At 65.4% G+C, this 15,903-nt stretch overlaps 1 protein-coding gene across 2 annotated transcripts; it reads right to left on the reverse strand.

Annotated features, from left to right (window-relative positions):
• Positions 1-2,570: 2,570 nt before the first annotated feature.
• NPTX1 (neuronal pentraxin 1) lies at positions 2,571-10,971 on the reverse strand. Of its 2 annotated transcripts, none has more exons than XM_037158035.2 (5): positions 10,415-10,971; positions 9,999-10,203; positions 7,936-8,180; positions 6,855-7,034; positions 2,571-6,433 (listed from the first exon to the last, which is right to left on the reverse strand). In XM_037158035.2, exons 1-5 carry the CDS (start codon positions 10,835-10,837, stop codon positions 6,212-6,214), a joined length of 1,275 nt encoding a protein of 424 aa, XP_037013930.2. In that variant the 5' UTR covers positions 10,838-10,971; the 3' UTR covers positions 2,571-6,211. The 2 variants fall into 2 exon arrangements, with proteins under 2 accessions (XP_037013930.2, XP_037013929.2); XM_037158034.2 differs by having other exon boundaries at positions 9,999-10,206.
• Positions 10,972-15,903: the final 4,932 nt, after the last annotated feature.

Genomic DNA, 15,903 nt, shown 5'->3' on the forward strand with positions numbered 1-15,903 from the left:
CTTGGCTCCTCCGCAAACTCAGGGCGCTGCCAGCAGGTGGCTGCTAGGACTGAGGTGAGCGTTGGACGAGACACAGGTAAGCACAGAGCACGTTGCCTGGTACGCAGGTGCCAGTGGCCGGCCCGGCGTGGGGGGGGCAGTATTGCAGGGGCAGGGGTGCTCCAGAGATGGATCTGGAGGGTTCAGCAGGGCCTGGGACACTCACCAGAGGTGGGCCCCGGCCCAGGTGGGCAGGCTGGCTGTGGAAGAATCTGCGGGGGGGGGGGGGGAGGGCGTGGGGGGGGGCTGGTACCTCTGTGGGTCCCGCCAGCCTTGCTGACTGGCGAACTACCCCCACCCCCACCCGCCCCAGCCCCCGCTGCCTGGGCTGAGCAAGCTGAGCCCCAGCCAGGAAGCAGGGAACGTTCGTTCCAGCACCTTCTGGGTGGCTTCTGGTTCTGACAAACAAGCCAAGCCCTGCGCTGAGGACCTTCCACAGAGTCCTAGAACCTTTGTAACTCCCCCAACTTCTCTCCTGTTTCTGGGGAGCACTGAAGTCCTCAAAGCCCAAGGAGACTGTGTGCTGTAGGGGGGGCTGTGGAGGGGGGCTGTGGGGATGGGGGTGGGGACGGGGACGGGGGCTGGGATGAGCAGGCAGGGGCTCCTGCCCAGGGTCAGCGTGCAGGTGGGGGAACTATGCCCCGGAGGTCCCAGCTGGAGTACACAGCACAGGCCTCGGAGAGCTGTGGGGGCGGGGCTCCTTCAGGCCACACCCCCAACCCTACCCAGGAAGCTCAGCACTGACTGTCCTCTGCTGCCTGGGGGGAGCTGGACAAGCCCTGGAGCAGGTTGGCCAGGTGGTGCCTGCCCAAGAGGCACGCAGGCTGAGCCCCAGGTCCCGGGGGTGGGGGCAGGTGGGGGTGGGGAGCAGGCTTCGGGAGCTTCTAGGAGCCAACTAGACTCCCCAGGGTCCAGGGCTGCAGCCGGGTGTGCCATGGCCCGACCCCGGGGGGGTTGCCCACAACCCAGCATTGTCTCCAAGCTCTTTGGGACGTGGGTGCTCCAGGAGGCGATGGTCCACAGCAGGGCTGTGGACACTGGGGGGTGCCCAGCCCCCACCTGCAACTGCGCCTGCCCCCGGCCAGGCCCCGTGCACACCTGCTCACCCCATCCTCACTCCCTGCCAGGTGCGGGCGGTCAGCCCCGTGTCACAGGCTCAGACCAAGCTGTTTAGTGTGGGCCAGGTGAGAGCCCAGGGCTGGGAGTCAGCACCGCTGGGTCCTGATTCTGGCCCTGGCACAGACAAGCTGTGTGACCTTGAACAGCCGCACAGCCTCTCTGAGCCCCGATCCCCTCATCCGAGAAGAAGACTTGGACTCGGGGCCCCTCCCGGCTCTCCCAGCCCAGACGTCTGGCGGGTGTCCGATGCAGCGCCTCTTCCTCCTCCATAGAGGGGTAGACGAGGCCATGCACCAGGCAGGTAGCCTTCTGCACAGTGTGGTTTGATGCCTTGGGGGCAGGGACGGTGTAGACTCAGGGACACAGGGGCTGTCTTCGGGTGTGCGGACAGATGGGTGGAAGCGGCTGCTCCATGTAAAGACCTGAGCACAACACAACGTAAATTTAAAGACAGAAGCAGACTCCCAACACAGGTGGGTGAGAGTGGACAGGCCGTCCCTGTGGGAATGAGCTCGCCATCTTCAGAGGCATGCAAGTGGAGAACAGAATTGTTCTGGGCCACGGCACTCTCCAGCTTCAAATTCCTGCACCTGTCCCCCTGCCCAGGCTGCCCCAGGAGCCAGCTCAGCCCAGGGCCCTGCAGCCTCCTCCTGAGCCCCTCAGGGCCCACGACAGGCCACGTTGGAGTCACTCACAGACGCCCTGAGGTCAGATGTGTCAGGTGTGGGAAGCAGTCTGTTTCTGAAGATAGTTTTGGGATGGGTTCTCCCTGCGACCCCACTGCAGGCACAACTCTGCACTTCCGGTGAGGGGCGCAAAGCGGCGATGTGTCGGCCAGAGCTGCTGGCTTGGGCGCAGCTGTGGGCCCGGCCGTGGACGAGGCCAAGAGTGTGTGTGCCCTCAGCAGCACCAGCAAGATGCCCGAGGGACCTGTCCCTTCTGTAACCCAGTGTGCAGGTCCATGGGTGTGCATTAGGGGCTGGAGCCCGGTCAGCCAGGTGGGCTCTTGGTCATTTTGTGCCTTGGAAGGAGTGGGCTCCCAAACTCTGTCCACCCGGAGTCTAAGGCGGTTCACAGGGGGCTGGGGGGCAGTGTTCTTCCTGGCACCCAGGGTCTTCCCGGGGCCCTCAACCCGTGACCGTGGGGGTGCTCTCCTGCCAGAACGCAGGGAGGACCCAGGCCAGGGGTGAGAACAGAGCAGGTGCGTTTGGGAAGACAAGCCCGGCTCCTCTGGGACCCCACCAATCCCGTGCAGCAGGCCGATGCAGATGCAAAGACCTTCCGGGGAGGGTCCCCTGGGGGGTGGAGGGAGGGGTCGAGGGAGGGGTCGAGGGAGGGGTGCGGCAGGTCCACAGGAAACGAGAGACATTCCAAGGAGACCAGAGTCTTTCTTCACTCTTTACTGTGTAAAAATAAACTCAACAATTCATGTCGTTTCAGCAAGAAAATGAAAAAAGAAAGAAAGCAAGAATACCAGTAGAAATAGTGCATTTCCAGAATCGCTGATGGGAGGTGGCAGGTCCCACGGTTTTGACCCATTTGGTAGCCGAAAGGCTGCAGGTTGTATGAAAAATGTTCAGCTTTGGTTAGCAAATAATGAAAAAGTAAGACACACCGATCCTCTTCCATATTTTACAGTATGTACAGTGTAACAACACCGACCATGGGGGTTTGCTTCGTTGCTAAGTCTGTTTGGTGGGGGCTCTTGTTTTGGCAAATAAGACAAAATTGGGACTCTAAGAATTGGGCTTTTTTTCTCCTGAACGACTCGTTCCCCTCTGACCGGTCACACGGAGTCCCCTGTGCGCCGAAGCGGCATGTGTCCCACCATCAGCGGGACCCCTCTGCCCGCCATATGTCCGGAGAGGGAGCCAGGATGGCTTCGGGCCACATTTCGGCGCTGCAAGATTACAAAGGGTCCCACCCCTAGTGGCAGCCACGCATCCACCTGACAGGGCAGCTCCGAGACGCCGGGTCCACCTCTCACGACCCACGGACACCCTGGTCCCGACATGCCTGTGAAAACAGGTGGCCCCTCCTGGGAGCTCACCGGACGACCGTGAACCTCAGGCCGGCCTCTCCCCTCCCCTCCCCTCCCTGCCCACAAGACACCCCCTTGGTCTCAGGTCCCAGGGCTGGTGACAGAGTGATCTCGGAAAATAAACTGGGAACCTACAAAAGGAAAAGAAAGCATACAAAATGCATCCCTTTTCTTCCAAAATATGCGCTTTCAGTCCAGCAGTTTGGCGGGGCCCGAAAAGTGTTTTCAAGGGAGATAGAGGTTGAGTTAATTTATAGGTTTGTCCTATTCTTTCATAAAAATACTCTTGTTTGGTAATAAACTTTTTCTTCTACAGTAAGAGAAATAATACCGTGTTATCAAAAGCAAGAAGGCTTACGATTCAAGTGGGGGGGGAGCCTGTGGGCGGCCGTCCCCCGCCCCGGCCGTGCCGGGAGCCGCGGTCAGCTCGGCGGAGGCCAACATGTGTCCACCGTGCTCTTTATCTCCTCGTTTTATAAAATGGCTTACCTGAGAGAGGCGGGGGTGACTCAGTGCAAGAGGGGGCGTCAATCAGATCGGGGGAGGGGGGGTGGAGACTGCAGGGGTTAGATTTGTGGCTCGGTCACCTGCCTCTCTCGGGGCGGCAAAGTGCCAAGTGTTAACACAGTGAGGGAGTCGGGGGACTTGGCACAGGCTCCGGTTGGGGGAGGGAGCTAAATGTCAGCTGGCACCCCCGGCGCCGTGGGGGCGCCGGGGAGGGGCAGGAGGTGGGCACAGACCTAGAGTCTGGGGATGCTCTGCCCTCTTGGGCTGGGGCAGAGAATGGCTTGTGGTCCTGGACGGCAGCTCCCACCGCACCCTCTGGGCAGGTGGTCAGGCGGGGAGATCGCGGGGGCTGGTGGGAGGTGCTGACCGGAGAGCACCGAGCCGCTCTGGGCCTGGCCTGGCAGCTGCTCCCAGGCGGCTGGAGTGAGGGTGGGCGGTCTGGTCTAGAGGGGCGATTCTGAGCTCTCGCTGTCCCCCATGGGTGCTGTTTGGGCCTGTTCTTTCCTACACAGGAAAATACTTCTTGGTGGGCGTGGGGAGTGGGGAGGCGGGGAGGGAAACCACCCTCTCCCGGGTCCTCCTCCGACACCCGTGGCTGGCTTTCCCAGCCACTTCCAGAAGCGACATGGATGGTCACAGAACGATGGGTGGCACTCGGCACAAAACACAGAACCAGAGAAGTCCATGCAGGCAGGGGACACACACCGGGCTGGGCGAGCGAGGGACACGCCGCCCTGAGGGACATGCAAAACAGAGAAGATCCCTGCGGATCCACAGGCGCCACGATCTACGGGCTCTGACGAAGCACAAGGGTCAGAAAAAGCCACTGCGGAACCGCAACACGCAGCCCGGCCGCCCCCTCCGCAGGAGCGCGGCACGAGGCGGGGCGGCGCTGGGCAGCGTGCAGGCGCCCACGCGGACACAGACACACGGACACACGGACGCACGGGTGCGCTGGGCTCCAGCGCAGTGTGGGCTGCGCCTCTGGAGGCAGGTGCCCCTACAAGGGACGAGAGACGGGACACCTGCTCCTCCTGGAGAAACACCTGCGGCTGCAGGTGAGCCGGGCGGTGCGGGCCGGCTTCTAGAAAGACTCGCCAGCGTTTGCTGCTTAGACTCCTGGTGACAGGGCCCAGGTGCCCTCGGGCGCGTGAGCCCCGGGTGGTGCAAAAAGCAGGGAGCCTGCCCCCCCTCAGCACGGTCCTTCTGAGTGTGTGCTCTCTCACACGATGCACACACGTGTGCACACGCACACCCGTCCCACCTCGGAAGGGCTGGAAGGAAATGCGCGTAGCAGCTTTTCATGGGAAAAAGAAAACCCAAAGCTTCTAATCACTGGTCAGGCCTCGGTGTCACCAGCCGGGGACATGCCGGGGGCGTTGGTTTCAGGGCCTGGCCCGGCCCGGAAGCCTGGCTGCCCAGGAGCGGCCGCAGGGGCCTTGCCCCCAGAGAGCAGGGTGAGCCGGCTCCCTGGGCCCGACTGTGGGAGGAGCATGGCTGTCGGTGCCACAAGGGCTGCGTGAGTCCCCTCGGTCCCGCGTGGCTGCGTCTTCCTCAGAGCGCGCATTTCCCTCCTGTGCTCGTTCCCTGAAGCCTCTGGTCTTCTACTACCAGAGGCAGAGTCGGGGCCTGGGAGGCTGGCTCCCTGGCTGTGGGGGGGTGCTTCTCTCTCAGGGGCACCAGTGCTGTGGCAAAACAGCTGGTGGCTGGAAGGCGGACGGGTCCCAGGCCCTGGGCTGTGAGGAGGCGGGACGGAGGAGGCCCGAGCTGGCCCCCGGGGCCCAGCCCTGCCCTCGGACACGAGCGGCAGGACGTTGGGGCTGAGGGAGGACTGCCTGGACCCTCCTCCCACCTCCGCTGCCCCTCTGGCACCTGGTGCCCCCCACCAGGACACTGTCTGCCTTCCGCCCTCGGAGAAAACCCACTTCTCCTACGAACAAAGACAAAGCCATGGACGGGCACCCCCCCAGCCTCAGCAAACAGACACTGGCATCATTGACTCAGAGATGCGTCACCCCGCACGGGCTCCGCTAAGGAAGACGCAGGCGTGTGGCCGAGGCGCGGGCGGCACAGACAGGCTCTGACCAGCCACGACGGCTCCCAAAGCCACAGAGAAAGAAGGAGAGGAAGTGCCTCGCTCTGAAAGAAAAAGTCTCCCCCAGAGACACATGCTCACACACACGTGTGCACACGCACACTCACACGCACGTGGTCCTCTCACCTACTGTATCTGCACTGTTCAGAAAGCCACATCACCTGCGTCCTGAGGCAGGGCTCCGAGGGAGAGGGCCCCTCCCTCCTCGGGGACAGCGGGAGCCAGGCCTGCCTCCTGGGCACCAAGGCCGAACAGAGCGGTGAGGGGAGCGTGTGCGTGTGGGCAGGGCCACGGCCGGGAGTCATTCGGGGTGGGGGGTGGGGGCGCACAGATGATGGGTGGTCGCTGCACAAGCAGAGGAGGCGGGTGGGGCGGGGGCCGAGGGGTGGGAGGCTCGCGACGCTGGAGCGTCAGTTGATCTGGCGACAGGCTTCGAATGTCCACTTGGTGGCTCCCCCGTAGATCTCGATGTGGGACTCGGCCCAGGCGATGACGTTGCCGGAAAGGGCCTTGGCGCTGCAGGTGGCCAGGTTGTATACCTCCCCCGGGGTCAGCTTGCGGTCCCAGATGTTGAAGTGGGCCAGCTCCCCCACAAACGCCTGGGTGGCATCGAACCCGCCACCCAGGGTGTCCTTCAGAGAAAAGCAGAGGATGAGATGGAGGAGTGGGGGCCAGGCAGGGGACATCCCTGGGGACAAGTGTCTGTGCCTCCCCATCGGGGGGCTGCGCGTGGTTACCCCTCCTGTCTCTGCGACTCCAGCTTTGCATCCTGCCCCCGCCCCTCGGTGGGTCCAGGAGCAGAAGGCCGGGGCCTCTGCTGCTTCCACGGAGGCCCTGGGAAGCGACAGGAAAGCCAGGAGCGGCCTTCCAGGGCCGGGGCCTCGGCTCGGCGGAGCCCCTGAAGGCACCGCCGCTGCTGCTCCCCCAGTGAGGACCCCACTCTGCCCAAACCGCTGCCTAACTCACTGGCCTCCGCAGCCCCCTGCCCCTCCCCTCCGAACACCCCCCACCCCCCGCCAGCTGCCTCCCCAACGCTGCCCCCAAGACCAGTACCTGCTCCTGGCCCAACACCAGCACGCCCTGCGGCTTGATGGGGTGGTAGGGTGCCAGGTTCTCGCCACTGCCGCCCTGGGTGCCGTCCTGGAAGGCTTCCCAGACCCCATCCCGGGTGGTCCAGGTGACACAGATGTGGTGCCACTTGCCATCATTGATGACAAAGGGCAGCTTGGCCACCTGGGAAGGGGAAGGATGCCCCTGACACTGTGGACTCAGGATGACCCAGTGCCAGCAGTGACTGGTTCAGCCGCAGCTGACGCTCCCTGAGGTGCATTCAGAGACCCCGGGTTGGCGGGACCACCCGAGGGCCCCATCTGTGGGCGGGTCAGCATCGCAGAGGGATGTGGTCTCCAGCAGGGGTCCCCAAGACCCACCTGAACCCACTGCCACCCCCGCCGGCCCTCACTGGGGCCCCGGGCCTCTGCTCCCTCAGGGCCTCTCCCCCTCCTCTCTCACACCACCAATTGCTGCCTGGTCCTCTGGGAATCCCAGGGACACCAGGGCGGAGGGCACCGTGCCCGCGAGGGCTCAGACCAGCCTCCGACCTGGCGCTTCACTGACCCCGAGTGTCCAGGCGGGGCCGGTGTGGCAGCCCCACTCCTACGTGGGGACACGGGGCCCAGGAAGGCAGCCACCCTAGGCAGGGCACTTTCCGGTCTGGGCGTTGGATGTTAAGCACCAACACAGGCTTAGAGGCTGGGGAGCGTGGGAGCTGGCAGCTGACCCACGGCTAATGGAGGGCTGAGCTGGGGGGGTTCCCAGGGGAAAGGCTGGCCTCTCCCGGGGCTCAGGCCCATCCGGCCCCTCCCCAGTGCCAGGCACTGAGCAGAATGGATTCCGACTCAGGCAGAACCTCTGCCCACCCCCTCCCAGACTGGCTTCTGCTCTCTGCCTGGGAAGGTTCCAGCCTCACCCAGTTCACAGAGTGGGGCAAGGGTGCACCTCCCATCCCTCCCTCCACAGCCCTCGGCCCTGCTAGGCAGAGCACCCCCTGGACACCGCCTGAGGCCCAAAGTCCTGTGTCCCCACAAACCCGACCCAGCAGCCGAGGGACAGTGCCCCCCGGGAGGGGCCCTACCTTGTCATTGATGAGGATTTCCATGGGGTTGTTGCCCCACTCGATGAGGACCAGCTCGTTGGCCTGGCCGGGCACGGCGTAGGAGAAGGGCGTGCCCACGCCGGGCGCGGCGCTGGACTTCAGCCACATGCAGACGGTGAAGGCGTACATCTCTGGCAGGCTCTTCTTCACCTTGGCGTACATGTAGTTGGTCCGCAGAGGAAACGTGAGCTGGAACTTGTCTCCGGGGCGGTTGTCCTTCTGGCCTGGGGAGGACAGGGCCGGGTCCGGACACCTGCACCCTCGCCGCCAGCAGGGGCAGCGCAGACTCCGCCCTGCAGGGGCCTGGGGAGCTCATGGCGCTTTGTCCCAGGGCCCCAGGGCCCTGCACGGGGTCAGCTCCCTTGAGGTGCTGCCCTGGGGAAGCTGGGACGCAGCTGGGGAGCAGGTGGGCTGTGAGCCCTGTGTGTGCCTGGGGGCGGGGAGGGGGTGGTCAGCACACACTCTCTGTGGCCCAGAGGAGGAAGTCTCCTCCCAGCCAGAAAGAGGCTAGGTCCCCTCAGAGCAGCCGCTCGGGGGCCGCCCTGGTTCCAGCGCTGGCTGCTGACTGAGAGCAGAAGCACTCTCTCCTCTCCTGAGTCTCCTTGAAGGGAGCCCGTCCGGCCAGGGCACGCACCTGCCCCAACCAGCCAATCCCCAGGACTCTGGCTACTTCCAGAATCCCATCCACCTCACAGGAGGGAGGGCCACCCCTTACAGGCTCTTCCAGCAACCATCTGGAGAGGGGTGGACAGCCGGGGGGCCAGGGCCACCAAGGTGGCTGCTGGGATGACTGTGCCACTTGCTCCCAGGGTGAGCTTCCCATGTGTCTCCTGACGGACAGACCCCCTCACACGCAGCCACCAGCTCCCCGCCTGCCGGGGTGGCTCCGGGGAACACTGCCTGTCCCCTCCCCATCCACACAAACCAGGTGGCCTCTGCCCTGGGCAAGGAGTGACTGACTACGGGCAAAAAACTCCCAAGTGGCAGTGGGCACAAGCACCAGGCCGGAACACACGCCTGCCAGCCCCCAGGGTGCCCCGGGCCTGCCAGGGCGCCCGGCACTAAACCGGCCCCCTCGGCCAAGAATTATTTCTAGAAGGCACCCTGCTGGCCAGCTCCCTGCTGGCCAGCTTCCTCTGAGCCAAGTGTGAGGTCACGGAGCAGGGCTGGCCCCTCGGGGCTGCCCACGCGGTCTCAGGTGGGCAGTCCCCTGCCCTTGGAGCGGCTCCAGCGCTGGCCTCTCCACTCTCCCCTCCTCCCCCCACCCTCCCCTCCTCCCCCAGCTCCCTCCCCTGATGTTTTTCAGTTACATAAGGTGCCTTAAGATGGCACTGTTTAAATCCATCCGGCACATTTTGCAGTGTGAGAAGGGTCACGTGGCCCTCCTCTGAGCCCGGGTGCCCCCCCCTTACAACCTTGTTTGATTTCTGCGACTTCAAGGCTAAGCCACTGAGCTCATCCGTGCCCCTGGGGTGCAGCGGGGGCCCTCTCGGCGTTGGGGACCAGGGAACCGCAGGGCACGCCAGATGCCCAGGCTTGGGTCGTTCGGAAGAGAAAATCACAGGGAGGGGATCAAGGCAGAGGGGGCTACCGGGAGCTCCCCAGAGGACCCCACGGGGCAGCAGGGAGAAAACCTGCTCAGGGCCCAAGTCAGCGGGGGAACAGGAGGACCCAGGTCCAGCCCCAGCCAGCTCTTTGGGGACCAGCGAGAGCCAGGCTTTCTCGGAGGGAGGGCCTGGGCTGACCACAGCGCAAAGTTACTGAAGATCACACACACCAGACTTGGAAAAACCCCGCGAGCCTGAGAGTGTGCAGGGAGGAGGCCGGAGACGGCAGGCGGCCCCTTTCCTCTCTGCTTCCCCCACAGAGACGGCCAGAGCCCAGGTGCCCCAGCCCCACCAGTGACACTCCTCTGAGGACCAGACTCTGGGCAGGATGGGGGGCGGGGGGGGGGGGCTGGAAGGGTGGAGGAAGCCAGGACCCCGGCAAGGTCCCACCAGCCAGCTGGCCAGGCAGGCAGCGCGCCCCTCCCCGGATGTTACCTTTCTCCAGCTCGCTGATCCGCTGGTGCAGGGAGGTCAAGGCGCTCTCGATCTTGACCCTCTCCTCGGTGTCGTTCCTAGGGCCCCCCTTGCCCTCCTCCAGCGTGTTCACCCTGGACAGCACTTGCCTCTCCAGGTCGTCGATCTTGCTCTGCAGCAGATCCTTGAGGCTGTTGGTCTGGCTGGAGGAATTGAGCCGGCTGTACTGCTGCGGGGAGAACCAGGGCGTTACGCGCAGAGTGGGGACCGGCGCAGAGAGGCTAGCGGCACGGTCCTCTCGGGGCGACTGTGGGGGCGGCCTGGCGGGGCCCTCAGACCCAGGGCGCCGGCCGGGCGGGGGTGGGGGTGTCCGGGCGGGTCGGAGTGGGGCGGGTGGGAGCACGCGCGCCAGAGGGGGACCCGCGGCGAGAGCAGACCTCGAGGTTCTCCAGGCGGGTTTTGAGCGACTGCAAAGTTTGCCCGAGTTGGCTGAGCGTCTCGGCGGCCGGCGTCCGGGACAGGTCGCCCATGGTGTTCTTGCCGGAGCCGGGCTGCTTGCGGCCGGCGCCGGCGTCCAGCGTGCTCTGGCTCTCGCAGCGGCCCAGCTTCGTGGTCAGCTCGCGGATGGTCTCCTTCTGGCTCAGGATGGTCTCTTTCTGCTGCAGCACGGTCTCGCGGAGCTGCAGCACGTTGCTCCGGAGCTCCTCCGCGCCGCCGGCGGCCACGGGCGCGCTGCACATGTCGGCGTCCACGGGCACCGAGGTGCATATGAAGCGCGTCGGCCCGAAATCCTGGGCCGCGCTGCCCAGGAGGCACAGGGCGAGCAGCGCACAGGTGCGCGCGGCGCGGCCGGCCGGCATGGCTGCGGGCGCGGGGCCGGCGCTGCGCCCGGCTGGGCTGCGCTCCGCTCGGCTGGGGCTCCGCGGGCGGCCGTGCTCTGCTCCCCGCGCAGTGCGCACCGAGACGCCGTCCGGCCCCCACTGCTGCCTGCGCTGCGGAGCCCGCGCCTTTTATGCCCCCGCGGGAGGGGCCTCGGCGCCGCAGACGTCAGCGGGGGAGGAATCCCGCTTTAATTGTCTGCGGCCCGGCCCGCGAGCCGAGGGGGTCGCGCCCGCGAGCGGTGGGGGACAGCTTCTTCCCGAACGCCCCACCCCCGCGCCCCCCTGGCCTGCCCCGCCCCCATTGGACCGCCCCCGCCCCGGCCCGCGCCGCCGCCTCCCCGAAGCTCAGCGAGGCGCGAGCGCTGCGGGGCGGGGTCGGGGCCTCGGGGGTCGTAGGCCAGGCGGGGGCCTCGGACACCAGGGCGGGCTCCCCGCGGGATGCCCTCAGATCTCCAGCGGGGCTCGGGGTGGGAGGAAGGTCCCCGCCGCCCGGAGACAAAATTCTGTGCAACTCGCTTGTCTGCACAGAACACCTGAGGAGCTCGGGCCGGTCGAGGGGGGTCGGGTCCCCAAGGACTCAAATCATCGGCACCCCGGGGCGGGAAGCGGGGGACCACAGAGGAGGGGAGCCTCGGGGCGCGGCCAAGTCCCGAGAGGAGGGGGGCCTGGGGTCCCTCCACGTTCCTCAGCTGTCCGTGCGGGGCTGACAAACTGCTTACACTACACCCACGACCCGGCTCCCCTCTCCTGGGCCCCTTCCCCCAAGCTCCGGGCCTCTGGGAACCAGGCGACCTCTCCAAGGAGTGAGAGCCCCCACCCTGTGCCTGCGGGCGGGCGGGGCCTTCTCGGAGGCAGCCCCACTGGATCCAGCCTTTCCGGCCAGCGGAGCCCGCTCGATTCCCGGCAGACGGCGCCTCCGGGGCTGGCCGCTCCCCCGGTCCCGAGGGCCTTCCCATAGCGGAGGTGGATTAGGGTTAGAACGTGTCCGCGTGTGCGTGTCTGGGTGTGTTCTGTGTGTCCAGCTCCGTATGTGCCCACACGTGCATTCCGGGCCCCCCTGAACCCCAGTTTGTCCCGCTTCTCCAGCAAAGGCCTGTGGGGAGGGCTCCTGGACATGGGGATTGGAGGCGGTCCCACCTACAGGGCTCAGCACTGCGGTGACTTAGTCAGAGTCACCCCTACCCTCCCCCCCAACACACACATTCCCGCCTTTTTGCTGGTCAGTGGTGCCTCGGCCCTCCGCTGCCAGGTACCGCTCCAGTCCCTCCAAGGGTTCGTGCCCAGGCTTTCTGGGGCGGTCAGGACGGAAGGCACTTCGGAGGGAGCCCATCCCACGCTCACACTGGACGGTGGGGAGCCTGAGGTGCCCAGACTGCGGAGGTCTGGCTCCGGGTGACAGGGCAAGCCCGGGCTAGAGCCTCGGTCCCGCAGCCCCACGGACACTGGGCACTCACACCTGGGAACCCTTGTTCCGCAGACGCTGCCTGGGTGCTGCCATGGCCCTGCCTGCGGTAAGCAAGCAGGTCCCTGCTGGGCGGCCCCGTGCTGGAGGGTGGGACCACAGGCAGCCCCCCAGGCAGCTCCAGAGCGTGGGTGGGAGAAGAGGTTGGCTTGGTTGGTGCCTTTTTGAGAATGTGGTCCTCCCCTCTGCACAGCCTCCCCCCCACTGGCTCCCCACCGCCTGTGTTCTTTGGGCATCTTACCCTCGAGTCCACCCTGCCCGTCCTGTATGTCCTTTGGCCTCCACTTCCCAGCGCCAGAGGGACCCCTCGGCCCGCACGCAGCTGTCCTTGGCTCTGAGCAGCCCAGGAATGCTCGGGGTTCCCATCCCCAGTGGCCTGGCAGGCTTGCACGCCATGGAGCTCGGAGAGCTGCGGCAGCTCACGGCCTGGTGCCGGTGGAGAGGGGCCGAGCCACCAGAATCCCCACTCGGGTGGGCACCTGGAGCGTCCCAGGCGACTCCTGAAGAATGACTTGCATGAGGGGTGGAACGGCTTTTGTCTCCAACTCTCGACCACAGACAGACTGGGGATCCTTTCTCGGGGGTCCCCTCCCCACTGCAGTCGGAGGTCCTTCCGGTGGGGCCCGGCGACGCGGCTACCCCTGGCGAGAGGGAGGGCGACCCGCGTGGAGCTCAGGGACAGCTGGAGAGGAGCCCAGCTGGGCCCGGCCAGGCTGTGTGGATGGAGCGGCGTCCCTGGCCTGGCCTCCTGCCCTGAGCGGTGGTGGGGGGCGGGGAGGGGCGGGCTGCCTGAGTGCAAGGCAGGGAGAACCGCTTTTGGCATCAGAAGGGGGGCAGGGGCCCTGGGGTGGTGTCCAGGGGATCTCTGGCAGGGGAGTGTTGAGCCCCAAAGGGGAGGAGAGATCGGTCCAGCGGGCGGCTTCTCCAGCAGAAGGCGCTGTGTGGGGCCCTGCGCGCACCTGGGGGTCACGGCTCTTCAGGTGGGGGGGCCAAACTACCGCTCCGCCTTTGAAACTCCTTTTAGCTGGACTCCAGGCACCAGGCAGGTGGGCAGAGCCAGGGAGAGGAACGAACAAGGCCTTCCCTGCTGGAGGCCCAAGCTGCCTGGTCCCCTGGTCAGGGGGCCGGGGGTCCAGGGGCGGCCTCTTGTGCGGACACCGGCCCCCCCCTGCCTGGCCTGGGCCTGCACCCCAGACCCGAAGTGGGGACCCTGTGAAACCCGCACCCAGGACTGGGAAGGGACACCGCCCATGATTACAGGTGTTCCCACCTCAGAGATGCGACTGGTGCAAATAACCTCCGAAGCAGAGGTAACTGTAAAATGTGATAGAAATAATTGGAAAGAGATGCGTTCTGAGTATGCATTTCGTTCCTTCTCAGTACAGTTAATTTGACTGGAGTTTGTCTAGTCTGTGTTTTAATGACGGCTGTGTTTATCAAACAGCTTTCAAGTCCCTGCGAAGGTAGCAGTTGCTACGGCCAGCTCAGCACCCCGCTGCTGGAAGGGGGTTCAGAGGCCTTGGAGGGGCGCCTGGGGGACAGCTCTGTGGTGTAGGGGAGGTGAAGGGGGCTGGGGACAGTGTGGCCCGAGACTCCCCCTGGCTGTGGCCCGTGGGCCAAAGGCGGGCAGGCAGGCATGTGGGTTGGGCAGGGTCAAGAGGAAATGAGTGCCGTGGGGTATCTTTACCCCGGAAGCAAGGTGGGAGCCCACCCAAGCAGGGTGCCAAGTCTGACCCTCCCTCACTCCGTGGTGCTCCCCGAGCCTGTCCACTTCCAGGGCTAAGGCCAAAGTTCACAGCTGGCCTAGAACGCCCACCTGAGCAGGAAAGAACTCCCCAGGCGGTGGGCCGCGGGGAGGACCAGGGAGGACACTGGACAGGGGCACAGGGCCCTTCCTGGGGACCCTTCCTGGGAGGGCAGAACTGAGGGGGGCACAGGAAGGTGCTGAGAGATTGCTGCTGGAGTAGTGACAAATGCGGGGGAGGAGGGTCATGACAGCAGCAAGGGACAGAGAGCAATCTGCGAATCCTTGAGGACGTGAACTTGTCAGGACCTGGTGAAGCCCTGGCCACAGGGAGTGCCGCTCCAGCGGGGGGCGGGGGGTGCCCCTGCCGAGGAGGGGAGGGCCTGGAGGCAGGGAGAGACCAGGGTTCACTCGGGCACAGGTCACCTTTGAAGAGTCTGTCTGACAGCCAGGAGGGGATGAAAACGATGAAGTCCAAGTACCTGTCCCCAGACCCAGCACTGAGCTGTCTTGGCTGCGCCTGACAAGGCCCTAGTCCCCAGCTGAACTGGGCCACGGGGGCCAAGGGCGGCAGGGAGCCCTGGGAGCACCTTCCCATCGAGATGGAGCCAGCTAGTTGGCAGGGAGAGCACCAGAGACAGGCGGGGTGGGGGGTGACCCAGTGCTCCAGGGTCCCTGCCACTAGGGCTTCTGCCTCTGCACCCGCCAAGGTCCACGGGGGACCCACAATCTCTGCACCAGCCCGGCTCTCTCCGGACTTCAGCAGGCCTCGGTAGGGGTGCTAAAGTGGGGAGCTGGTCTGGAGTGGCTCTGGGCCACCCCCCCAGACCCTGAGAACCACTCGGTTGGCTGGTGCACCGAACACTGGGGCAGGCAGCCTGCTGTGTCCTTGTACATCAATTTCACCTCTGCCAAATGCCAGGAGCAGGCATGTGACACACGGAATGACCGGGGCGTGAAAGGGCTTTGGAGTAAAAATGTCGTTTACCAGCAAAGGGTCACAGTTCTCACCAGGGTGGAGGGTGGTGCCACCGCCACTGCCCCTGGTGCCTGCCGGGGAGGGACCTGGGCTCCATTGGCAAGGGGCAGCCCTCTGTCACCTCCTGCTGCCCCCAGGAAGCCCGGCGGGCCCGTACCTGGGGTGCTGGTGGGCACCAGAGAACGGGCTGGAGTCGGCCCCCTCCAGCCGACCTCATGTGGCTGGGTGAGCAACCGCGGGGCGGGGTGGCAGGCGCTGTCCTTGCCTCGATTTGCCCGGTTCTCCAAGGAGCCTGTCGAGGCTCCCGAGGGCCCGGCCTGAGCAGCCCCACCAGGGGATCCCCACGGTGCAGGGCGAGGCCCCTGCAGGCCCCTCCTTTCCTTCCCTCCTCCCTTCGCCGGCCAGCACTCTCCCTGGGCCGACCAGACGCCAGAGCTCTGCACTGCATTGTTTCCGAGGTTGATGTTTTCTCGGTGGTAGGTTTCAGTTTCATACCCTTTTCCTAAACGCTGGCGTCTACTTCTCGTGGCTCTATTCAGATTTCTCTGCGATGGTGCCTGGCTGGGCCACAGCGTAAGCGTGGAGGGACCTACGGTTTACTGGGGCCAGTGTCACGGTGCTTCACCGATGGCTCGGGGTGGGGGGGCCCCCCCACACCCCATCTGTGGCGTGGGGTCGCGGGGTCATGCGGGTTGGGAAGGACAGGGCTCCACCTTCGAGCTCCAGAGCCCAGACTGGGCCCTGAGGTTGGCCAGCCTGGAGATCTAGGTGACAGGAGATGACGACATCAGGTGGCCCTAGGGTGAGGGGCACCAGCATCCGGGCTCACAGAGAGCCTGCGATCAATGGGGTGGGTGTTA

Source organism: Artibeus jamaicensis, unplaced genomic scaffold, assembly GCF_021234435.1.
Source record: "Artibeus jamaicensis isolate MK-2021 breed Jamaican fruit bat unplaced genomic scaffold, CSHL_Jam_final contig_2259, whole genome shotgun sequence".
Classification (NCBI taxonomy): Eukaryota; Metazoa; Chordata; class Mammalia; order Chiroptera; family Phyllostomidae; genus Artibeus; species Artibeus jamaicensis.